The 25421-nt window shown below is 53.0% G+C and overlaps 1 protein-coding gene across 7 annotated transcripts in view; it reads right to left on the reverse strand.

Annotated features, from left to right (window-relative positions):
• DNM3 (dynamin 3) overlaps positions 1-25421 on the reverse strand; it is a 369351-nt gene that overhangs the window by 227781 nt on the left and 116149 nt on the right. For 4 of the 7 annotated variants that reach the window (XM_028530854.2, XM_028530852.2, XM_036015982.1 and 1 more), the window contains exons 11-14: positions 17915-18001; positions 13100-13170; positions 1361-1412; positions 511-540 (exon numbers count right to left, since the gene is read on the reverse strand). In XM_028530854.2, the coding sequence (XP_028386655.1) occupies positions 511-540; positions 1361-1412; positions 13100-13170; positions 17915-18001 (240 nt within the window). The remainder of the gene's footprint in view (positions 1-510; positions 541-1360; positions 1413-13099; positions 13171-17914; positions 18002-25421) is intronic. The other 3 variants (XM_028530855.2, XM_028530853.2, XM_028530856.2) reach the window with 1 other exon arrangement.

Raw genomic sequence — 25421 nt, forward strand, 5'->3', positions numbered from 1 at the left:
TTTGTGTTTGTTTTATTACTTTAAAAACAAATACACACAATTGGACTTGGGAAGGCTCATCAACAAATACAGTAAGTCAGCTGTTCAATATCCACCCACCTTTCAGAAGTGTCATCGACATGTATTGGAAACAGTATCGTACAAAAGCGTACACCATGTAACAACACAGCATAAAGGGACAGAGACGGAGATCATTAATGGTTTTAATTATTTTAAGGCCCATTAAAGTTAGAGAAATATCAAAGCACCCACGATGTTACGGGTTTATTACTACAGCGTTTTAGAGTTTACTAGTTCATACCTTTCCATCACAGCGAGTTATTAGCAGTGAAGGGATGAGCCCTCTTAGGAGGATTTTTATTTCAGTGATAAGGTGTTACGGACAAGACAGCCTACGTTTTAAAAAAATTAGTAGCGAGCGCTAGTTGAGTTAATCAGTTAAAAGACAAACTGTGCCGTGGGAAGCTGGATGAAAAAGCAACAGTAAAGCTTACAGAACTTAGCTCGTACAATTTGCCTTGAAGGCGGAAGATTGGTTCCCTGAAATAGCAAAGAATTATATGCTTTAGTTCAGAAAAAAAAATAGTTTTTAAAATCAAGTCTGTTATTACCTCTTCTCCTTTCAAAACAATGGAAAAAAAAAAGATCGAGAGCAGAGGTTTCAATTTGTTCAATAATTGTACCTCTGAATTGAAAAGAACAAAAAAAGTCATCATTGTTTTGACTCGAAAAGAAATAACAATGCAAATATTCATTATCACATCAGACGTAAACGCAACAGCAGACTGTCGGAGTTAATGCGATCTCTGGAGAGCACTATTAGTCAGAGACAGCGGGGTCAGCCCCAAACGCAGAAGCTCAAAAGGTCAGCTCTTCGGAGGAATCAACGTCTTCGTTAACCAACGGGAATTTGGGGCGGCAGCCATGGAATGCCAGAGCTGCCCTCCCGGGGAGCCCTTCACTGTTACCAAGCTGTGCGAACGTGTGAACTAGTCAGCCGCGCCGGGAGCTCATGCAGCTACTCACCGTACTGTACCCTCGCACTGACTCCCAGATCTGAGGTTAAATCAAATGTGCTGGCAGTGTAATAAGCAAGCAAAGTAGGACACAAGGAGTCAGCTTGGAAAAGCAGAGCAAATAGCAGAAAAGTTACTGAAAATAAATCAATTAAGGTTAACTGCATACTAGAGCAAAAGAAAATACGATTTGCTCTAAAAACTTTCAAAGGCAAAACAAAGCAAAACGGAAAGCTGCATTTGCAACAAAATTTGCACACGATTAATTTGCGTTAAAAAAAAATAGTCAGTCAAGCAGAAACTCTTGGGCGCATGCACGTACTGATTCTTGGAGCGAGTCCTACCTGGTTTCCGATCGTGTTTTTCTTGTGAACCTGACTGCTCCTCTGCTGAGCACTGAGGAAAGCAAAGGAGAGCAGCGCTGAAGACACCGGTAAGGCTTTTCCCGAACAAGTAACAGACACTGACATACACACAGGCTTGGAAAATGTATCAACAGCTGAGGCAGAGCTACTGTCAAAATCCCAAGGCAGCCCTGGCTGGTGTGGCTCAGCAGATGGAGTGCCAGCCTGTGAACCAAAGAGTCGCAGGTTCAATTCCCAGTCAGGGCACGTGCCTGGGTTGTGGGCCAGGTCCCCAGTAGGGGGCGTGTGAGAAGTAATCACACATGAATGTTTCCCTCCCTCTCTTTCTCCCTCCCCTCCCCACTTTCTAAAAGTAAATAAAATCTTTAAAAAAAAATCTCTCCAAATAAATTAATAAATCCAGGTCAGTTTGGTTCTGGAAGCAAAACCAACTCGGTGGAACTCCTAGACCCAGTGAACAGTCAGGAACCAAAAACACAGCTAACACCACGGGGAGAAAGACCACATTGCTGCATCGGTGACAACATGGGCCAACGCCAGTATTCGGGGACCTCTGCAGGTGTACAGAATAGTTGTGCTGAAAACGAACCGTGAGCAGCTGTTAAGCAGATGCCGTGTTCCAGGTGCTTTACAGACATTACTGACTCTAATTAATTTTAACTCTGTGAAGTGGGTACCGCTACCTTTTCATTTTACAGGCAGAGAGCCTGAGCTCGGAGAAGCTAAATGGATTTCCCAAAGTGACTCAGCAAATGCGTGGCGGTCCCAGGGAGTCTGCCGTGGTCTGCCTCCAGACCCCCAACACTCTGCGACACTGTCCCGTCCCCTTGCTGTGAATTCCACCCTATTCCGACACCTCCCTTGGGGCAATGCCTGCTCGGACCTACCTCCCGACTCCAGACTCATGCACGTCTCTGACCCCTCCACGTCTCCACCCGGGTGTCCCGACGGGCGCTCATACTGAACACGCTACACCCGGACTCCACCCCTGGTCTTCCCCTGCTTAATCCCGCATGTCCGAGTTTTTAAGCCCAAATGCTCAGTTCCTCGTTCTCTCATGCTCCCTATCTGGCCATCAGCAAATGCTGCTGAAGCTCCTCCTTAAAATGTGCTCAACATCCACCATCTTTTCACCACTCCCGTTGTTGCCACCTTGGTCCACACTCCCGCGACCTCTCGCTTCGCTCTGGAATCGCTGAGTCTCTGGCCTCCGCTTTCACGCCGAATGCCTGTTCTCAACACGGAAGCCAGAGGGATGCTTAACAGGGGGTCCGGCCACTCTCCTGCTCAAAACTCTATGCCGCCCTGCAACACCATGCCCCACGGTAAGGGTCCAAGTCCTTCAGTGGCCCACAAGGCCCTCCTCAACGGACCCCACCCGCCACTACACTCCACGCCATTCACAGGAGAGGTCCAGCCACCCTGAACTCCTTTCTTCCTTTTTTTTTTGTTTGAGCCCACCCAGCACACTTCCAGCCCACAGCAGCCTGTATGCCAGCGGCTCCCTCTGCCTGGCATGCACACTCCCACCACGTGTGCAGAGCAGGGCTCCTCACACCACCTCCTTCAAGGCCTTGCTCAAGTCCACCTTTCCAGTGAGACCTACGGTGACTGTGCCACTCACAATCACGCCCTCCCTTCCTCCAGCACTGCCGTCCCCTCTGCACCATTTCAGTGTTCTCTGGGGCACTTTCGTACAGCTGACTGATTGTGTGTGTGTGTGTGTGTGTGTGTGTGTGTGTGTGTGTGTTTATGGTCTATCTCCCTCCCCCAGAATGTGAGCTCCCAGTGAGCAGGGGTTGTCTGTTTTGTCCGTGGCTGTGTCCCCGGCGCCCAGAAACTACGGGGCACACACTGTACTTGGGGTCCACCCACATCTATTGAGTGAAAAGCGCAAGGAGGCCGACGCCGTGGTAACGTGGCGCGCAGGGGCCCAGAGCCGGAGATGAGGACCCGGCCGTGCACCCTCAGCACCCACAGGTTCCGGCGCTTCGTCGCTCCAGCTCTCCAAAGAGCAGAGGCTCGCTTTCGGCGAAGGCCTGAGGAACCGTCTATCGATACAATAAGCCAACGCAGCTCACTCGGGTTACTCTGGGAAGACAGGCAACACTGAACCCTCTCGATGGCTGTTTCATAGTTTAGGGAAGCTGTCTTGGAGATCGATAAAAGAGTCTAAACTAGAGAAAGAGGCAAAGTTATGAGTCAACCGTTTCGAGTGATTGGACATTATGGTTCCGTGGCGCATCGGGGATCAACACCGCACTGACGGCAGCTGCTGGACCGGCAGCCTCTCAGGACCTCCCCCGGGCACGGAGCAGTTTCTGCTCCCGAAAACCCGTGTTCCACACTGAAGGGGGGGTGGGCAGGGGGGTGGAAGGCCACACGGTATTTGATTACTAAAACACTTTTCATGTATTCTTGTTTTTCAGTGTGCTCCTTTTAGGGTTTTAGCTTATTTCGCCTTTCCTCTGTTTTTTTATTTGTTGCGTTTTTAGTGAAAGGCTCAAGCCCCTTCACCACTGTGAATGCCATCTCTCTCCAGCCATTTCTCCACACCGTCCAAATCTGCATCTCCGGGTCCTGTGGGGAGGCTGTGAACACGGCCCAGTGTGTGCGTGTGTGCGTGTGTGTGTGTGTGTGTGACCAGGGGTCTGATGCAACCACACTGCCCTCTGGCTGCCCACCCAGCCCTGAACGGGGAGGCGTCCAAAGCACCAGCCCGCCCGGCACTCGGAGCTTTCCCACGGTGTCTCTCCCCCAGGCGCCGCGGGCTCGCCTCGCTTCCGGGAAGAAACGGGAAAGCTGCTCACACATAATGTAATGTAAAGTGGTTGTGCCTTCTTCCCGGCAGGGTCGCCTCTTCCAAGTACCATAATTGTGTTTAGAGGTTTGTTTGTTTTTTAAGGGAAAAGGTTTTAAAAGAAATCACTGACCCATAGTTTGGATAACTCCAAAATGTGGCAGATACAAACTATTGGGGACCCTTGAATTCTGTGAAGGTCCCCTTAAAAATCACACAAGAAGCCCTGGCTGGCGTAGCTCAGTGGATTGAGCGCGGGCTGCGAACCAAAGTGTCGCAAGTTCAATTCCCAGTCAGGGCACAAGCCTGGGTTGCAGGCCACGGCCCCCAGCAACCACACACTGATGTTTGTTTCTCTCTCTCTCTCTCTCTTTCTCCCTCCCTCCCTCCCTCCCTTCCCTCTCTAAAAATAAAATCTTTTTTAAAAATCACACAAGAGAAGAGGGGCTGAATATAAAGGAGAAGACACAGAGATTCTCGACGGCTCCTTGAGCTACCTGGGGCAGAGGATGACCTAAATGCACCTGCGCTTCTGAGCTGTAAGTGAGAGAGAGAGAGAGAGGAGAGAGGAGACAGAAGGACAGAGACAAGACATCAGGGAACAGACAGGCTGCTTCTTAGGTTCCTTTTAGACCCAAGATGCCTTGAGACGCAGTTCCTCCCAGAAGCGTACGAGCTGCGCTACATAAGACCCTTTCCAGCGGCAGAGTTTTCGGTACTAAATGACGTGTATGCAGGACCCACCGCTTACAAATTCGCAGAAGGAAAACGGGTGTATTTCATAGCCAGCCTCAAATATGAGTGTTAGAACAAATACTAAGCTACCTTCACTTCCTGTCTAAAGAATACTCTTTTTGCAGTGACTGGCCCCATACAAACATGTTGTTAATGATGCACTTAGATGCTTGAAGTTAGCTCATAAGAAACATCAGAAAAAAATAAGCTGCCTCATTAGAAAATACCCTTTCTCATAATTCTTTTTTTTTTTAGATTTTATTTATTTATTTTTAGGGAGGGAAGGGGTGGGGAGAGAGAGAGAGAGAGAGAGAGAGAGAGAGAGAGACACACATCAATGTGCGGTTGCTGGGAGTTATGGCCTGCAACCCAGGAATGTACCCTGGCTGGGAATCGAACCTGCGACACTTTGGTTCCCAGCCCGCGCTCAATCCACTGAGCTACGCCAGCCAGGGCTTCATAATTCTTACGTCTGCAACAATGACTGAACTGAAAGCGTCCCAAAACACTTATTTAAAAGTGTGTTCACGGGAAATCCGATAAGGACCTGCAAGTGAGTTCAAGTCTTCGGACGCAGTCCCGGTCACAGGTCTGCAGTCCCGTAAAACAGACCCACGTGTGACGTTTTCCACTTGACGTGAGTCACAGGGGCGAGGGCGCTAACTGTCTGCGAGGCGCCCCACCGAAGGCGGAAACGGGAACGAGGGGTGGCTCTCGTCATCAGAAGCCCACAATGTATCCAGTGTGGGTGGTGTGGCACACGCACACAGCACAAACAACCAGGAACGAACACGCTGTGTAAGAATCACTACGTGAGGACAGAACACAATGCCCCACCCCCCGCCCTGCCCAGAGTACCTCTGTTTCAAATGCGGGACATGATTCCCTCACAGCTTATTAAGTGTGTATGTCGGCTGTTAATCACATAAACCCCTACCATGAATGAGGCTCGGTGGGAGCCCTTCCAGAACACTGAGACACCTGAAGCCAAGCCGGGCTTATTAGTTTAATGCTCTGAGACGTAACGATTTTAGAAGCACCTAACGAGAAATTTCAATTTCTGTAAAAATAAAGGCACACTGGAAGACATTCAAAGAGAAAGAGAGCCGCGTGACCACTGAGCGCGATTTTGTTTCGCGCACATTTTTCTGTCCTTGCTCACTGCACACACAATACAAGGTTCCAATCACAGGAGAGCGTGCCGAGGGGGCATGTGACCGTCTACCAAACCAATCCAGCACAGAGCAAGCGCTCTGAACGCTCAGAGATCAACAGAAAGGGATTACTTTGGTCTGAAGCAATGTGACGTTTTTCACAGAAAACTTGAAGAAAGGTAAAATTTAATAGGGGAAGGCAACCACGTGCATTCCCGGAGAATGGTGCAATATCGGCACAGCCAGGGGGTTGAAAAACGAGGCGCGTAGGAAAATTGTGGAAAGTAACACTATTACGGCGAAATTATATAATCACAGACGCGGGCTTGTGCATGACCTTCCAAGCCCTCCAGTACAATAACTGCGTGTTAGGGCCAATTCCAGAGAACTTGGCTGTTGCAGGAGAGGCGGCAAAGAGCAGGGAACGTTTCTGAGCCAGCAAATGGCACGATCAAAGCGGTGTTTTAGCAACAATCACCTCCCTGACTCGGAGGCAGGGAGGACGGGAGGCAGGCCGCCCGGCCCCCTCCCTCGGACCGCTGGAGCCCTGCCCGGGCTCCCGAGGCCAGGCCAGCCCTATTCCCGGATTATGCCTTCTCAGAACCCCCCAGTCCCCTCCCCTCCCCGTGAACTCCCGCGGATCTGGGTCTGTACCTGTATCCCACGGACAGGACTGTGCCGGGCCGGTGTCCCAATGCCCTCTGACAATATCTGTCCCTGCGGGCCAGCCGATGGCAGGTGGCGTGAATCTCGGCGTCTCTCCCCCTCCCTCTAGGCAATGGGGCCGTTACCTAGCACGGGGCCGGCAGAAGAGGTGGGCAGAAGACCGTTTCTGCAGAGCCTTGGAAACCACGCCAATGAGTTTAAACTTCATTCTCAACGCCACAGGGAAGCCCAGGAGTGATAAAGAAAGTGGCAAGAGGCAGGGAGACTTGTCATAACCCCAGCAAGAGAAGAATGACCCGAGGGCGCCCAAGACCTGCAGGGCGCTCCGTGCAGGATACAGATGGTGACAGGGTTGGACAGACGCAGTTCTCCAGCAGAGGTCGTGTCAGACGACCTTGGTAAAGACAGAGGGAAACAAACATGGGAACTCGGGATTCTGGTCTGAACCACTGGACGTTGCCACGTACAAGGAGTGGGGACAGTGGAGGAGGTGTCGCTTTCAGGTTGGACAGCGAGTGTCATTTGGGAGCACCAGGTGGAGGCTTGTTCCCCTGGGACAGACACACAGAAATGCCCACTGCGCCGCAGCGGAACGGGGTCCCCAGTGCCGGAAGGAGTTCTGGAGTGGAGACTAGATGTGTCGTCGTCGGCCGAGGCTGGGGACTGAAAGCCCTGAGGTGGGTGGGTTACACCAGCCAGGGCCGGTGCAGCGAACGGGGTGGGGGGGGCGGGGGAGGCGGGAGAAAACCTCTGATAAAACCCAGCCCTGGAGCCACCATCAGAGGGGAAAGGGCTCCGAGACAGAGCTGAGCACTCGAGTCTAGAGCAGCAAGAGGAAAACTGGGGCACCGCAGGGGCCGGCTGAAGCAAAGGGGCACGCAGATAGCTCCCCAACAAGAAGGGGCTGACGGTGTCCGATGGAGGGCTCAGAACCGTCCGCTGGGCTGACTGTTCTGTCCCGGCCCAAAGCAGTCTCAGCAGAGCGCTGGGCTGCAAATGAGCCCTTGGGGGCTGAACATGAAGGAGGAGGGGTGCAGACTCCCCGTCAACCCAAAGAGGGCGCACGTGAGCTGAGGAAACCGGGTCCCTCAGCCGTCCAGAGTCCAGACTTCATGGCCTCTCCCTCCAGCATTGGCCTCATTTGTAGAGGAGATTAGAGTTCAAAGAAACTCCAGCAGTTACCATGCTGGAGAAAATGCCAGCAACTTGGCAACAGCCACACTAAGATGCTTCAATGACAGAGGACTTAGAGAGCTGACTGTTTACTCCTGAGCCCTGGGATTTGTTTAGCAGCAGCTAACAGAGTCACCTCCTTTTTCTCTTCTGGAACCTACCGTGGTAGCTGCCACCACCGTGCGGTCAGCTAAGTGCGGTCCACTCATCCAGGACCCCGAGCAAAGGGCTGGACTGGCCATACTCCACAGGGGTGCCGGCCAGCGCAGTGGCTGGTAGCCAGATGAGGCTACTGAAATGAAAACTTTCACTAATTGACATTTAATTTCATTTTTATTTCGTCTGCGTTTCACTGCCTCTGTTTCACTAGCCGCAGTTCGGCGACTCCACGGTCCCACGCAGCTAGTGACTGCCGGAACTGACCGGCACGGCACACACAATGTTCCCAGCGCCTCAGAGAGCTCACTGGGCAGCACCGCTCTGGAGCAAGAAGTTCGTTTACCACCCCAAGAGCTCCTCTATTACAGATGCTTGCAGAGAGTCCCCAGAGGGTGACTTGTCACTTGCAGGCCCCGCCCCTCCCAGCAGACTGAGGCCAAGGGGAGGCGGAAGCTGCGTCCCCCTGCGGGATCCTCAGCGGAGTCCCAGGCGAAACTCTGGGTGAGAAAACCCTGCAGAACTCGGGGCCCCAGGAAACAAGGATGACTCATCTCCTCAGAGTCACTCGGAGGATACAGATAAAGCTCACAGCAACAGCTCTGAGGATGGAAGAGAACAGAAGTCCACTTATTTTGATCGCCGTGCCCGGGGCGCTGGCACGTGTAATGAACTTGAAGAGGTGGCACTCAGAATGCCCCTCGAGGCGCTCAGCCCTGTATTTCTAGCTGATAGGAAGCCCAGTGGGCCACCAGCATTTAACTCCTCCATCCGCACGGGGGTCCAAAGAAAGATCTTGTTACAACGGAAGGCCCAGCTTTTGGTTCCGCAAGGCAATGTTTCTGTGTGTGAATGGAAACCAGAAACCCCGCCCTGATACAATGTGATCACACGAGGCGGAAAACGCGCGAACAATGTAAAGGCTCCGGAATGTGGGGCTGGCAGCTCAGAGGATGGGGAACGAGACGTGACGAACGTCACGACCCACAGAATTTCCGTGGTGCTCACGTAATAAGCGCCGTGAGATCTGTGTGCCGTGTCATGGCAGCTGAGGGGGAGCAGGTGCCGAGGCCTCCTGAGCCGGCTGAAGACCAGGCCTCCGTCTGACGCTGGGGTCACAGGGGTGTCATTCAGCTGGTTCCCCTCTGGAGCCCTTTCTGCTCCTAAGCCGCTGGCCTGCAGTAGACAGCTAACTCCGAGGCAGATTGTGTCCCCAGAACAAATGGAAGAGAGAGAGAATTGCAAATTCACCTTCTAAGGCATTCCGCTAACAAGCTTGTCTTTTTATTCAAAGAGCAGGGTTTTGTTTTTCATTGCTTTTAGAGATGCAGGGAGGAAGGATCAGTGCAAAAGAGAAGCATCCATTGGTTGACTGCTGTAGGAGGCTAGACTGGGAATCGAACCTGCAACTTTTTGGTTTCAAGACAACGCTCTAACCAACTGAGACACACAGGCCAGGGTACAAAGAGCAGGATTATGGAGAGAGGGGGAGTGAATGAAGGAACAATTGGAGTAGCTCTTGTTTTATTAAATAACAAAAGCTAGTTGTACTGTGTTAAAAAAAATAAAAAAATAGACCATAGGGTTGTATTTCTTTTTAATAAGGAACAATGACAAATTAAAACCCTTCGGTCATGAGGAAAGTTGACATTTTCTTCTGGAAGGCCAGACTTTTAGGTTCAGGAACTATACTGTAGTTGAAAGGTCAAGCTTTCAGAAACCAGGAAATTCCAAAGCAAGCCTACAGCAGTGAGAACTCGGACCTGTGACACATGGTACATATTTTACGGTCCATGTTTAACCAATGGCCAGGAGATGGGAGGGGAAAAAGCTCCACATATTTAACACGGCAGAATAAATGCCACAGCAGACAGAAGAATCTCAAGATGGTCTGAACACTACTCTGAGAATTCATGTTCCATTAATCTACTAATTTAGCACTTAGTTTTCCTTTTTTAAAGTTTTTAGACTACAAAGCCATCCCAGTTGGAAAAAATACTTCTGTGAAATGCTGAGTGTATGTCATAATTCTATGAACTTGAAAAGCAGTCCCCCTCTTTTGACAATTTTCTAAAAACCTCATGAAAGAAATTCTTATTTTCCTCAACTCGAGGCCTTGATTTTCTATCTCTGGAGCTTAAAAATACTCCCATACTTCTCTTCAAGTATGGCTGGACTTTTCCACGGATGGAAACAGCATTCCTGCCAACTTCAAAATTTATAGCTATGACTGTTTTTTTTTAATTTTTAAAAGCACAAAAAAATACCACAACACCTCAAAGTAACTCCTCTTTGAAACGAACTTCTCTGCGTCTCCCTGGTTGTCCCACGTCACTCTGAAATGTGCTCCGACCCGGCGTGCACATGGGAAGAACATGCACCTCCCAGTCTCAGTGCAAAACACCACATTTGGAGGCGACACTGACGTCTAAAAACATCCTTGTGTCAGTCACACTCCAATCATTGCAAATTCATAACAAAGGAAAAGGGTGCACCTAGTAAGCAAACTCCTCTGTGTCTGTGTGAGTGCGCATGTGTGTCTATGTGAGTGTGTGTGTCTGTGTTTATCTGTGTCTGAGTGTGCACGTGTGTCTTTGTGTGTCTGTGTGAACATGCCTGTGAGTGGGCCTGTATGTGTGAATGTATGTGAGCACATGTGGCACTTTCTCACTTTGCAGACTTCACTACAGATCTCAAAAGCAGATTCATGACACTGACGGGATCTCCCAACAATCCTGAAAGGTATACAGTCGGAGACTATTTATTATTGCATGCGGCAGAACCGCAGACTGAGCTGCAGACGGGCTGAGTGACGTGCCGAAGCCCAAAGCCCGTCCGTGCAAACCCCGGAACACTCATCTGACCTCCGACCCCCAGGCCTGACCTTCCAAAGGAAGTTCAGGTGCACAGATCCGCCTCGATGTGAAATGTGCTGGGTTTCTGACGCGGTTTGGACAATGCTGCTTTCTCTCCCCCCAGTATCGTGACCACTCACAGTCTGCCTCGGGAGGGGGTGCTGGGCGGCCCCCTGGATGCCAGGGAGGGGGCCAAAGGCTGCGCTGGAAAACGTGTCCACTTGCCACGTTGCAGGCCTTCGAAAGCCCCATCAGCGCGATGCCATGGCCCAGCCGCTTCTGAGGCAGAAACTATCGGAATTTGCTGGGGAAAGTAAACTGGGTCACTTAGCCTTGAAAAGAAATAAAATGATAACCAAGGGGACCAGTGTTCCAAGCAGAGTCTAGGGTGAAATTTAAGCTGTAACACTGGTTACAACACACGGTCGAGACTGAAACGTCCCCAAACTGATTGCGCTCTTCCCACGGTTTCTGCGTGGCCCAGGGGACCACACCGGGGCAGCACGGCAACGCCCTTCCAGGTTACGGCGTCGAGTTTGTGTCTGCCTCTAACTGCCATTTGTATCAGCAAAAATCACCTGTAAAGGCAGCGTCCCTGTTCTCTAAAACGACTCAAGGATCTGTGTGCCTTCGAAATTCCTCAAGGAAGCGAGTGAAGGACGTGAAGACTGTGTCAACTTACAACGCCACATCTGTTTCTCTGCATTTTTCAATTATTAGGCAAACTCCAAAAGGCAAAAATGATTTTTTCTTTCTTTCTTCTTCTTGTATTTTCCCCCCAAGAGCAGGGCGTGGCACGGGTCACGCAGAGGTCCCAGACGGTGCCAGAAACCAGGCAGAAACTCCCGGGTCCCCCTTCTGGGCCCAGGGACAAGGAGGCACCTGGGAGTCCGGGTTCCACCCCCCCCCCCCCGCCCCGCGCTGGTGATTGGGAGGAAATGAGCAGTGTGGACGAAGGGGCCCGTGGGAGCTACAGGGAGGGCGTGGGCCTGCGTGAAATGCCTGTGGAGCCAACGCTGGCCTAGGAGCTGGAGCAGACAGTGTGGCTAGAGATGCGGCGGGCCCCAGGAACGCACTCAGCACCGCGTTCCAACAACATGGCCCATCGGCCCCAGACAGGAGACGGTGGAACGGAAACCCGTCTGCTGCCCCCGGCGTCCGAATCTGCAGCCGGTGACCCCTTTCCCGTGGGGTCACCGGGCTTCCCCTCCCTCCCTCACGCCTGTCTGTTGGTTCCTCAGGCTGCTGCTGGGTTTGGGTCCCACGCTTTACGTCCAGCTTCTCCTAAGTCCGTCCGTCACGCATTGGTTCTACGCTCGGTCGTGTTTCGTTTTTCTTTCATCCCTGTTCTGGAATACCCCGTTGAGTGACACAGGACTCGGGGACCCTGCTCTGGTTTTATCTAAAGAGACTGTGTTCCACATACTGGAAGCTGGGAGCACCTGCATGCCGCAAATGTACTTCAGAGTTAGAATTAAGACTCCTGAAAAGCAAACAAAAACTGCTTCCACGCCAGGGCAGGAAAAAAGGTGAACTCGGGGTCCCGAGAATGCCACAAGTGAAGAGGCAGCCCCGAATAACTAAATGTAATGTCCACCTAGTGATATCTGGGAACGTACCACCAGAGTAGTAGAAAATAACAAAATGCACTTATGATACAATAGCAAGTGCAGACAAGCTTATCCAAGATATAAATTATAGAAAAGAGAATGTTCACCCAAAAAGATCACATTGAAGTTCACCAAGGATTTTTTTTTTTAAATAGGCCTCTGTGTTCTAAGTTGGGAACGTATCCCGTGAACTGCACTTGCTGTTTCAAGTTTCTGTGGGAAACTGTTCCCAAACACATCGGAAACGTGCATCTGTTACTGCTTATCTCTGGGAGTTCAAGTACAAGCTGCAGACCGTCATCCAAAAACAAGGAGGATCGGAGACCCATGTGACTTCACAGGCTGCACAACCAGGGAGCCCACAGCTTTCTGGAGGGAGCGTGGCCCCACGGCCATGACCGCCTCCTCAACGGGTCAGCTCAGAGTTGACCTTGACCCAGAAGGCCCTCACGGGGGGGGGGGGGGGGCAGGGGGGCTGCGGACGTGCACGGTGTGTGTTCTAGACAAAGCAGCCGGTGGGCGGGGGGGGGGGGGATATGACACGCAAGGCAATCGAGCGTTTCACCTACTTGGCGAAGCCGATGAAATCCTCGTGGTTGGTGTTGATGTAGGAGACCTGGATGTCGATCAGCAGCAGCACCTGTGAGGCAGAGACACACACACCGGTGAAGCCCGCCTTCAACACGCGCCAACACGCAAGGGAGCAACTGCCTGCAAGCTACCTCCACGGAAGTCTTAAAGGATGCTTCAGGTAGAATGAAAAGGTGCGTTCGTTTCGTTTGTTTTTGTTTTTCATGAGGCTCATAGGTTTGACTCTAAATTGAGAGACAGAACATCTAGGTGAGAAGTCTGATTCCTACAAGAAGGCAATGAATAGTGTTCCAGTTGCCGGGCACCCACACGCTCTTGGCCAACTACACTCAGAAGCTAGAATTACTCTGTTCCTCTGAAATGCAGGCATGATGTTCAAAAGCAGGACACACGGCCAGAAGGCCAGCGGGGGCACCACCCATTGGCCATGAAACAGCAACTGCATCCCCTGGTTTTTCTCTCCTCTTCCGTCTCGTTAAGGTCCCTCTAGGCAGGCCAGAGCGCATCTCACTGACCAACTCCCAGGGGCAATCTACAAGTCAACGGACGGCCTTCCTGAGGCGAGCGACGCTTCATTATCAGAGCGAAAGTGCCGGCAGTTTTCTGCTGAAAGGTGGCCCCCTCGGGGGACCCTCCCTGCCCATCCTGCCTCGGGTAGCACCCTTCTTGTCCTCGGTGCTGTGACCCTAACTTCCTCTCCTTCATGGCTGATGCCGTACTTTTTATCATTCGGTTATAGGGACGCCGCCGGCTGCAGCCACCACCATGTTCCAGGGCCTCGAACGGAGCCTGGATGGAGCGCCGCGTGACTCCGACCAAGATCTGTCAAGGCGTGAACTGCGCACGTGTCCCCAGTCAACATGAACGGGCCCTGATCACGAGACACACACACGCTCCGACTGTGAGATCTGGAAGGCCCTCCCGCGGAGAAGAGTCGCCACCGGCAGACAAGGAGACGGAACCAGAGGATTGTGGGGCGACCGAAGACCGTGAGAAACAGGACTTTCTCCCGGAGTCACTCAGAACGGCTGCCCCTTCCCAGGTCTCCTCTGCCCTCCCCGCAGGGACCCCTGTCTTTCGACAGAGCTGAGACCTGTTGACGGGGGTGGGGGGGAAACTACGTGAGACTCCCTGCCTGTGCACCCCCAGAGCTCTGCACCTCGATGTTGTTGGCTGAGCTTTTGATGGCCACATATCGTCACGCCCCCTCCCGACCCTGCGGGCGACACGGAGGCGTGTCTCGGCACTCGTGCGAACAGTCCGCTGGCTGGGTCCACGTGTCGCTCCACCGTGGGCACTTCCTTAGGGAGACTCCTGCTGTGACCCTCACCCACACCACACTGGCTCATGGTATGACTCACGGAGCCTACAGGCCATATTTAACACATATCACATGCTGTCCTTTGTATTTGTCCTGTGTATCACCAGTATAATCAATCACCTGTCTACTCTGTTTGCTGTCCTGCCTCCCCCACCCCCGAAGGACGGCTGGCCTCGTGGAGGCGGGGGTTCCCTTTGTCTCGTCCCCCACGTTGTTCCCAGAACCCAGCACAACGCACACAGCAGGTGCCCCGGAAACACCTGTGGCCGCAGATGCGCTACCTATCTCCCAGCTCCGAACAGCAGCTGGTCTTCCCGTGTGCGACTTATCCCCGTGTTATTAGTAGGAGGCCTGCCGTTTCTCACTCCCCACCCAGTGCTCTGCCTTCTAGGGGATCCGGCTGGCCACCCCACCAAATCTTGCTCTGAGTCCCAAGAGGACCTGCCAAAGAAGAGCAAAAGGAGCCCCCCGAAACCACCCTCCCCACCAAACACAAAGTCGAGGCACGGCACCATCGGGCCAATAACGTCCCATCTGCAGGAAGGCCTTTCCCTGCGTGAGACCCAGTTTTGCTTCTCGTCTTCTAATGAAGAAAATGGAAGCGTTGGGAAGAGCCATTGTTGTGGGACCGTCCGCGGCTGTCTCCCGGTTCTCCCGATAACAAAGCCAGATTCTGTTCAGCGTTAACCTCCCAGAGCCACGTTGGCCGGGAGTCTGCGTGAACAAGCCGTAACACTGCAGCCCAAGGAAACTGTTCCCACTGCAAAGAGCAAAACATCGACACAGTCCTCAGCCTCGCCAAGAGCCGTCCGGACGCCTTGGACGCTCTCGCCCGTGGACTTGGCCCGCGGCGCAGGAAAACAGAACCGCCGTGGCTGTTCCCGGTCCGATTCCTGGAAACTGGGAGTCTGTGTCCATCCCAGGAAGGGAGCCAAGTCACATATGGGGGACGAAAAGGGAAAGAGCACATTTTTTCCCTCATTTTTTCCCTTTCCCAGCGTCGCCCCCTGCCTGTTCCGCCCGCAGCTGTGACCGTTGGGCGGAGGAGGTGGAGAGCCGCCCCCCGCCGCCGCCCTCGCCCGCGGAGCCCACCGCGGTGGCCGCTGCTGCGTGTGTGGGAGCGCCTGGCATGCACGCAGGCACGCACGCACACTCAAAAGACCTTTGTTTCCGGGAAAAAAAATCACAGACAGATTTATGGGCTTCCATATTTTTCATTTTTGAATAATTTTTCTTCCCACAAAACTTCCAGGGCACAAGTTGGTACTAATCAAAATGTTTTTTTTTAAAAAAAGAAAGCCCTGCGAAAACACCTCCAACACAGAGGTGGCACAGAGGCCTGAGGACAGCGGTCACTCCGGCCAGCGACTTCAGGAGCAGCATGGGGCCCCAGGAGCCCAGAGGACAGAGCTCAGAACCCAGATAGGACGGCTGGGCCGAGGGACGTGTCCCCTCGGCCACACGGGTCCGTGTGGGAGGAGACGAGGGCCAGCTTCCTCGGGCCCGCAGGCCTGGTCACTTGGGGGGACACCCCCGCCCCACTCCTGTCTCGCTCCTGGGGAGTCCCTGCATCGGCGCACCAGAGCTGCAGGTGAGAGGCCACTCCCCGAGAACTGGGAAAGTGATGCTTCCTCACACCTCCCGTGTGCGTGGCACTCTGGGGAAAACCACCGAAGCGGAGGGTGCGCTAGCGCCGGGTTTGGGGCCCCCCATCCCATCCTCACCAAATGCCTGCGGGTCAGCTACCACCATGATCCCCCTTGAAGACGAGGCAGCTGCCGTGTGGAGGTGCCGACCGGCTCGTTCATTTACACAGACAGTAAACGGGCAGCTGGATTCGAACTCAGGCCATCGGGACCGGGAGCCCACAGTCCTAACGACGATGCCGTGAAACATGGAGACCTTTACAACTCACTTAGGTGGGAACACGAAGATAATGATGCTACTTTGCGCTCAGTATCGTTTTCTTAGGGAAGAGCTAAGTAGGATATTATCCCCATTCAAGTTTCCTAGCATAAAGGCGCTACACTGAAGTGGTTACCTTCTGCACTCAAGGTCAGGAGGGCAGCTGACACGGGAAGGCACGTTTCCTCGGTCCAGCCGCAGCCCTGACGTTCCGCGTGGGGACTCCAGGCCTCAGGGTCACGTACGTCGTGATCCGGGGCTCGGCTGCACTCGCGCGTGAGTTAACACTGATGTGTTTGCCCCCGCTCCCCTGCCTGCAGCCCTCCGGGGGCGTGCGAGTTGGAAGACACGTGGAAACGATGAAGGATGGCTCGCTGACTCTCAAAGCACGAGGATACAGAGGAGGGGCGCGGACCCCGTGGCCCAGGCAGGCAGCTGGTTGCCACTGGAGCCGCTCAGTGACACCGCAGCACACAGGGCCCTCCACCTGGTTCCCCCACCTGCCCTCTCACCTCTGCCCTGCACGCCCTCAGCTGCTGTGGGTGTCCCTCCCCGCGCTCTGTCTGCCTCTCGCTCCCACCCTGCCTTCCCCCTGTGCCCCATCCTCTCTCTCCTCCTTTCCCAGTCACCCAAGCACCATGGAATCTCACATCCTAACCTCGAGGGGACTTCAGAGATGCCCACTCAGACCAGCGTGCCAGTGTCACACACGAGAAAAGGCCAGTCCGAGAGTGACCGGCCAGGACGTGCTGTGGCTATGGAGGGCATACGGCCCGAGGGTAGGGTCCCCTCCCCGCTGTCGCACTGACAGCTGTGTCCTGGCACGCAGAGCACCCGCAAACCCTCACCCTTCCCGTGGAAGTGTCCTACAGACAGCTAAGAGAAAATCCACCCGAGTTTACAAGGGTTTGTCTTCTCGTGGTCGGTCCCTCACTGTTTTTGGTGAGTCACCTGCCCTTGAAAACAATCTTTTGGATTCACAGAGGATTGGAAAATCATTTCAAGGTTACGCCTTATGAACCATTTACTTTTACAAAACAGTTAGCAATGTGCAAAAGAGCTGCTCTGAACAGTTTTTCTTTTTCAGTGAAAGGTCCCTGGGTCAGCTGGCGAACAGCTTTGCCCGTTGTCCTCAGAAAGAGAAAATCAGAACGCTGCTGCACATGCTGCCTGAGATGTCCGGAGTTTGGGACTCCCTGGCACCCACCTGTGGGCCCATTAGAAGTCTTCTTAAAACCCTGTCTTAAAGAAACAATGCACCGTGTTCCTGGGTTACTGGTTTTCAAAGCGGACTGAGTACATGCCAGGGGCACCCATGAGGATCGATGGGGCGCCGAGGAAAGATAACGGAACTCCCTCAACTGCGTTTTAAATCACATCCTCCCCAAGTCTTTGTAGTTGTCTATATCTTAACATGCCCGAGATGTTACTATAGCAACCCATGGATGACATGTACACGTGAGTGAAATAAACACGTGCGGTTGTGTTCCCAGCCCCTTCTTTCCCCCCGGGGATGGGGACGGCCGAGAGCCACAGACCACCAGGCCGCCCGGGTGCCTGTCCTCACCTGGTCCTTGGTCTTCCCTTCCCGCTCGCGGATGTGGTTCGCCACGATCCTCTCCGTCTCCTCGCAGAGTCGGGGGAAGTTCGCCAGCTGTCGGGAGAAACAGACCCGAGTGTGACCACTGCAGGGGGCACAGACGAAGGACGACACTCCACAGAAGGTACGAGTGACAATTCCACAGGCAGGAGTGGGCGTTCCGGAGGACAGCCGGGTGGGAGAAGAGGCTCCACGAGCTGAAGTCCCAGGAAACCTGGAACCGGCAGGCGACGTCCCTCCAAAGACGCCAGAAAAAGCCCTGGCTGGCATAGCTCAGTGGATTGAGCACAGGCTGCGAACCAGGCATCACAGGTTCGATTCCCAGTCAGGGCACGTGCCTGGGTTGCAGGCCATGGCCCCTAGCAACCGCACATTGATGTTTCTCTCTCTATCTATCTCCCTCCCTTCCCTTTCTAAAAACAAATAAATAAAATCTTTTAAAAAATTAATTTTAAGCATGAGCTGCTTATTCCCTAGAGGGAAAAAATAAATCACTTGAAAGATACTTCTATCCAATAAAATAAAAATTACACACGTATTAAATTTATTAGCCATTGATTAATCAGATTACAGCAGCCACACTGTTAGGTTTCCCTTGGAACAGGCGTGAGAGAGGCCAGCAGGACCCCCACACGTTGCCTTAGGCAGAGGCCCGGGGCGCTGGGTGACCATCTGCTCGCAGCTCCACAGCAAACAGGCGGGGAAAACAAAGGGCAACCAGAGCAAAACACTTTTTGTGCCCAGGATTTGAGCTGATGAGTTTGACTGAACCACAGATACGGGCTCTGTGTTGATCAAACAGCCATAAACCTTGTAATGTTGGCCACTCTACAAACTGAGTGGCAATGATGATTTTACGGCTCCTAAAAGCATACAATAACTTTATTCCATTTCTGTGGATTTGAACCTGCCCCCAAATTCCTGACAGTCCTTCAGTTGTATATAACGCGATGTTGTGTTTACTCGGGGCATGAAAAAAAGCACTTGGCGGGGCATGACACACTTGTTATCCTTTTAGAAAGGAAAACCGGAAGCACCTACAAGGGGGATCAAAGATAAAGGTGCTGGAGAAACCGCACAAGGGTGGATGGGGAGACGTTGTATCGGCTGTTGTGTATTTCAGGAGTGGCGCACGGGAAGCCTCACAAGTCCTGAGGGCAGCAGACAATGGAGGAGGAAGCCAGGCCCCACCCAGGTGGACTGGGGTCAGACGATCAGAGAGAAGGAATCCTGTGAGCCCTCCTGCTCCAAGCGACAAGTCCCAGAGCCCCACAGCGCACACACTCTCCACAACTGGCGAGAGAAATGGCGACTATGGGAGGGAACAACGCATGGCTTGTTGGTCTACGCATCCGTTCTGTACCTCACAGACCACTTCTTTAAGCTGAGAAACGAAAGCTCCGGTGTGATGCAGCGAATGCTGAGGAATAAAACCAGAAAGCTCAGTCTCGGGTGAAGTAAAACTAGAAGGCGGTCACAAGAGACTCGACCTCGGTGCATGATTCAGAAAACGCCCGAACAGGAGCTCAGGGCGGGGTTGCCACAGTGTCGACCCAGCAGCTGAAGAGAATGCCCAGGTTTTCCTCTCTCTCCACGCTCACCTCTGGGGGGCGTACTGATGAGTGGTTGAAGAGATAACACAAAACAGGAAGAGGAAAAGCAGAGGCCAAGGTAAATTATAAATTAGGAATTCATTAGAAAGTTCATAAATGCTCTAATGATTTGTGACAATAAAAAAAAAAAATGAGATGACTGGAATATTATGCAGCCATCAAAAAGGAAGGAAGCCTTGCCCTTTTCCGCCACATGGATGGGCCTGAAGACACTGTGTTAATTGAAACGAGTCAGACAGGGAAGGACAAATACCACATGCTCTTACTTACACGTGGAATCTATAAACCAAGAACAAGCAAACAAAAAAGCCAGAGCTCACAGGTCCAGAGCACAGATGGGTGGGTCATCAGAGGCCAGGAAGGGTTGGGGTGGGCAGAATGGAGGGGGGGAGTCAAGGGTACATGCTTCCGGTTACAAAATAAACAAACGCTGGGCATGTAATACACACCGGGTCGGCTCTAGTTAATAATGCCGTATGGAGTATATATAAAGTTGCTAAGAGAGTAGATCCTAACACTTCTCAACTCAAGAAAACAATTTTTGTAACTACCTATGGTAATGATCTTAACCAGGCCTACTGGGGTGACCATTGCATCGTGTGTACAAATCCTGAATCACTATGATGTTGAACATCTAAAACACCTGATACAATGACGTAGGTCGATTCTGTTTTTAAAAAGGGTTTAAACACAGGTAACACCACCAACAAAAAGGTGGCATTTCCATCCCTTAAAAGCAGCTCCCGGGCTTGAACTCCCTGTAACGCGCCCAGAAAAACGTCTGCACTATGATGATCAGCCCGACTGGGACCCAAGCACTGTGCCCTGTGACGTGGGGCGCCTGCCAGGCACACGGCACGCCACAGTCTGTTCGCCTCAGCCGCTGTCGGAGGTGGCGAGGTGCCCGTCTTTTTGTGCCGAGTCAAAACCGTAGTGGGTCTACCCGGACGGGAGGGAAAACCCCACCTAAGCAGGATGCTGGGTAACGATTCTCCTTCCTCCCACAAACGCTCACGGCAAGCCACCCGGGTGGCTGCTTCTGCCACATTGAACACCCATTCTTTTGACTAGTCATTCAACAATTGCTGCTGAAAACCAGGCCGCCCGAGGGGCTGGGACAGAGTGGCGAGGGTAACAAGCCAAGTCCCCACTACTCTCAGGGAGCTTACATTCCCACGTCCCTGCAGGTTTCCCCTCCCCCAGCACCATCACCACCAACTACAACTGCAACTGCAACTACAACAGACACATATTGTACAATCCATGTGCTCACGTGTGCCACAAAGTAAAACAAAGTTGGGTCGGTAGATGAAGAGGGGTGAGTGCGTGTGTGACCCCTGCAGCCGTCGGGAGGCGGAGCGCCCCCCACCTCGGGAAGGAGAAGTGCAATGCAGTGGCCCCGCCACCACGTGCCCCGCCCTGTTGAAGGAACAAGCAGCCGGGTGTGGACGGCAGGGAGGGGGCCTGGGAGGAGCGCGGAGCAAAAGCCGGGAGATCGTGGAGGCCTGCAAGGCCAGGGCTTCAGAGGCATGGGTGCAGGTAAGTGCATTCTGGCCACACCTTTACTTACCTAATGGGCCAGAACACACAGCATCCCTTCCAACAGCCCTTCTTCATGGAAAATCTTTCCCTGTATTTCTAACAGTCAACGGAGGTATCTTTCTTTTTTTATAACTTCCTTGCAAAGCTTTTCTTTTTTATAAGGGGGGGGATCAATTAATTGGTATGGTGGAGATGCAAGAACAGCATTTCCCAAGAGGCCAGTGAACGGCACCATCGCTAAGCTGGTTGAAAACACAAGGTGTTCCTCCCGGTGCATCCTGCGAAGAACCTCAGTGCCCTGCAGTGATGCTGCAGAGCCCGGGAGGGAGAACAGCGGCTGGGGGCCGATGCCCAGAGTGGAGATGTCCCCGGAGCGAAGCCAGTGTCTCCCAGAGCTCCAGGGTCCCCGGGCTGCCCTTTGCCCCCCGAGACAACAGTGAGAAGCAGCCCGGAGGAAGCGCAGCCCCCACCCTGGAAGTCCAGCTCCGTGTTTGTGAATGAGCACACACACATCCCACGTTTTTCACTGATGTTTGTTTACGTGGCTGAAGAAAAAGAAATTAAACCTTTTGCATGCAAAACGTGCCACATGAGGAAGCGAACAGGAAAACACTGCTGTGAGTCTGATGCGTACAGTCAGTCACCACGCAGCTGGAGCGAACCAGACACAGGATCGCCGGGGCCGTCCTGGTTCACCTACGGTTCCGGGGAAAGGACTGCTAGCTCCCTTTCAGTTCCAGAACTCTCCTGCGTCGGATGATAAGTTCCAGGGTCGCCTAGCACATGGCTCACGTTCAAAGGAACCAAGTAATAAAGTCCTGGCATACTCAACTTTAATTAGAACTATTTTGCTCTGCCAAAGATTTTAATTGACCAGTTTTGAAGTAAAAGAACTTGAAGATAAATACAAGGTCAAAAAACAAGAATATCCAAATGAGGAATAAGGAAGAAGGATAGGTAGGTATTTGAAAGAAAAACTGTCCGAATTTTCAACTTCAAAAGAAGGATGAAAATATTCTTTAAAATCCAAGCACAGATGTCTTCAGCATTGGGTTCTCTTGTGAACATCTAAATTGTTAATGCACCCCTGGCTGGCGTAGCTCAGTGGATTGAGCACGGACTGCGAACCAAAGTGTCACAGGTTCGATTCCCAGCCAAGGTACATGCCTGGGTTGCAGGCCATGACCCCCAGCAACCGCACATTGATGTTTCTCTCTCTCTCTCTCTCTATCTCCCTCCCTTTCCTCTCTAAAAATAAATAAATAAATAAAATATTTTAAAAATAAATAAATTGTTAATGCGTATTTGTGGAAGGCCTCTTAGGTAGGGTTGGTCGTTGAAGTAGGTGCCAGAGATGAGAAGATAAAAGACACAGCTCTTTTCAAAAAGGTGCTTATTTAAAAAAAAGCAGCCCTGGCCAGGGTGGCATCAGCCCACAAAGCAAAAGGTCACCAGTTCGATTCCCAGTCAGGGTACGTGCATGCCTGGGTTATAGGCCAGTCCCTGGGTTGGGGCATGGGGGAGAGGCAACTGATCAATTGTTTCTCTCACACACTGATGTTTCTCTCCCTCTCTTTCTTCCCTCTTTCCCCTCTCCCTAAAATACATAAAATCTTTTTTAAAAAACTCTCATAGACACAAGGAAACAGTACGGTGATGACCAGACAGAAAGGGGGGAGGGAGGGGGGAGAGGGTAAAGGGGGACACATGGTGGCGGGAGGAGGCTTGGCTCGGGCGGTGAGCACACGTAACAATACACAGACGATGTGCTGTAGAGTCGTACACCTGACGCCTGTACAGTTTTGTTAACCCGTGTCACCCCCAATACATTCAATAAAAATTTGTAAAAACTAAAAAATTAAAGGAGCTTATCATCAGCAAGAAGAGGTGTCCCCCCCTCACAAACAAACAGCTCACGAGTCACAACGGAGCATCACACATGCTGGGACGGGGTCAACTCGGGGTGCCAATACGAGTCCTAAGAAGCGAGTGAGGACAGTCCCGGGGAGGACGCACAGACGCCCCACCGCCAGATTTCCCAGGAAAAGACGATGCTTGTGCGGGACCGTAAAAAACGAGAGGAGATGGCAGGCGACGACCGGAGGGGGACCTTCTAAACCCAGAGGACCGCACCAGCAAGGCTAAGGGCCGAGGAGCAGGTCCACACGGTGCGAGCCTCGTGGGCCGGCCGGAGCAAGCGGCCAGGGACGATGGATGTGGCTGCGGAAGTGCTGCGAGACCAGAGAGTGTGGCTACCCACGACCACAGCGACGGAATCGGACTTTCTCACGATGCGAGGGGCCGAGGAGTGTGAAGCAACAGGCAACGTGTCTGCCTCGTCGAAGGGCCCCTCCAACGGCTCTGGGAGGGAGTTTGAGGATGGCCACACTGCAGGTACAAGGATCAGTGGGGAGGCCAGTGGACTCAGTTTAAAAAAAACACTGTCCGGGGCCTCAGAGCAGAGAGTCGCTGCAGCAGACTGTCGAGAAGACGGTTTGGGGAAGGAGAAGGAGGCTCGAGTTGAAGTGCAGGTTTGGGAACGGGGAACAGTTGAAGTGGCAGCTGGACCATGGGAGACATGAGCTGCCACGAACAGTGGCTTTACGAGAGTGCTTGAGGTTTAACGTGGCCCTTGTGAAGACCAGGGGAAGCCACTAGTGACATGCTGGGGATGATGGCTCTATGGTGCCCACAGAGATGGACAATTCTCTCCACGCCCTCCAGCAACCTGGGGGAGAGGGAGGCAAAGACAAACGGTACACCTGACCAGCCCCGGCATTGTCCAACGGGCGGCAAAGTTAACCCTGGCGGAACTGAAGTGACAGACCACAAAGGTGCAGGTCGGTGTGCGGCCTGTCAAACTAGGCCCCTCGGCTCCAAGGGCCACCTCCCTGCCCTGCTGTGAAGAAAGCTCTGGGCCCTTGAAAGGCTCCCCCTGCGCCGAGGGCGGTGTGAAGCTTTGTTAGGAGAGTGCTACACCTGGGGAGAGCCAGCCGGAAGGAGGAAAAGTGTTGGTTCAGGTGTGCTGGCTGGGCAGGCGTGGGCAGGCCCCTGCAGCCCCCCGAGCCCTGGCACCCCTATCCCACCTGGAACAGTCTCGAAGCAGAGTGCCTCCACTGAGACACCTCCCGTGGGGACTTTCCCTCCCAGCATGGTGTGGAGAGCTAATTTCCAGCGAGTTCTGCCAGCACAACACTAAGCCACTTTTCTGCCACTCAGTGAGCCACATCTGTGGTCTGGCGCTTGGCCCTGGGCAGGGTCCTCTTCCCCTGGTGCCCCCTAAGGGGCCCAGTGGCCTCCTAGCCACTACCCCTGTATTCCATAGTTCTCTTCCCTTCCAGCCAGCCCCTCGTGACGCGAACCCCCTGTGGTGGCCAATGCTCTTTTACAGCCACGTTCCCCATGCAAATTGCTGTGTGGTTTCTCTCTTCTGATTGGACACAGACTGATAACAAAGGTCAGGGAAGAAAATAGAAGCAGGAGGAGACGGGTAGGTTGGAAGAAAACCTTACGGAAGACTTTTTACAGGAAAGGGGAGACATAATACGCACAAGCCACCAAAGGAGAAGCAGACAAATGACGAAGGGTCTTGGCCCTAGGTCCCTGGGTCTGGGCCAACCAGCACTCTGCAGTGAGGGGGGCGGCGGGGTGAACAGTCATCTCAGAGAGAAAGCTAGGTCTTGTCTAAGGCAAACGAGAAAGCGTTTTGAGAAGACGGTGCAACTGTACGAGCACCATCAGTCCGAGAGCGGCCAAGGGCAGGGCCGCTCACAGGGCGGAGAGCAAAGGATAGGTGCCGAGGGTCCGGGAACGGGCTGTCTCCTCCCCTGCCGTCAGGGCTGACTGTCGGTTTTCCAGTAAGTTAGGTGCAATGGGAAATGATTACAAAGTGATTCATACACACCATGAACACGTGACATCACTCGAAACATGGATGGGGTACACACACGTGCCAGTCTCCGGACGTGAGGCCAAGGCCTGGCCCCAGCCTCCGGGTCTGCTGATGGGAGCGCTGCCTCTCTGTCTCCCATGAACCTCGACCTTTGCCTGCAGTGTCCAGGTCGCCTTCCACCAAAATCCACGTGCATTCATGATCTCTGTCTCTCATTCTTCCGCTGGCTTCCCACTGGGTCTTCAGAGGGGTTGCTCACGGGGGCCACACAGAAAGGGGGACGGGACGGGACGAACAAACCAGAACGTATGGCACCGTCACGAAGTGATCAGGGGACCAGAGGTGCCTGTCACGAGGCTGGCCTGCCCCGCCCCGCCTGCTGAGCTGTCCTCTTCCCCTCTCCTGTCCCCACAGAACGGATGGCAGC

Source organism: Phyllostomus discolor, chromosome 14, assembly GCF_004126475.2.
Source record: "Phyllostomus discolor isolate MPI-MPIP mPhyDis1 chromosome 14, mPhyDis1.pri.v3, whole genome shotgun sequence".
Lineage (NCBI taxonomy): Eukaryota > Metazoa > Chordata > Mammalia > Chiroptera > Phyllostomidae > Phyllostomus > Phyllostomus discolor.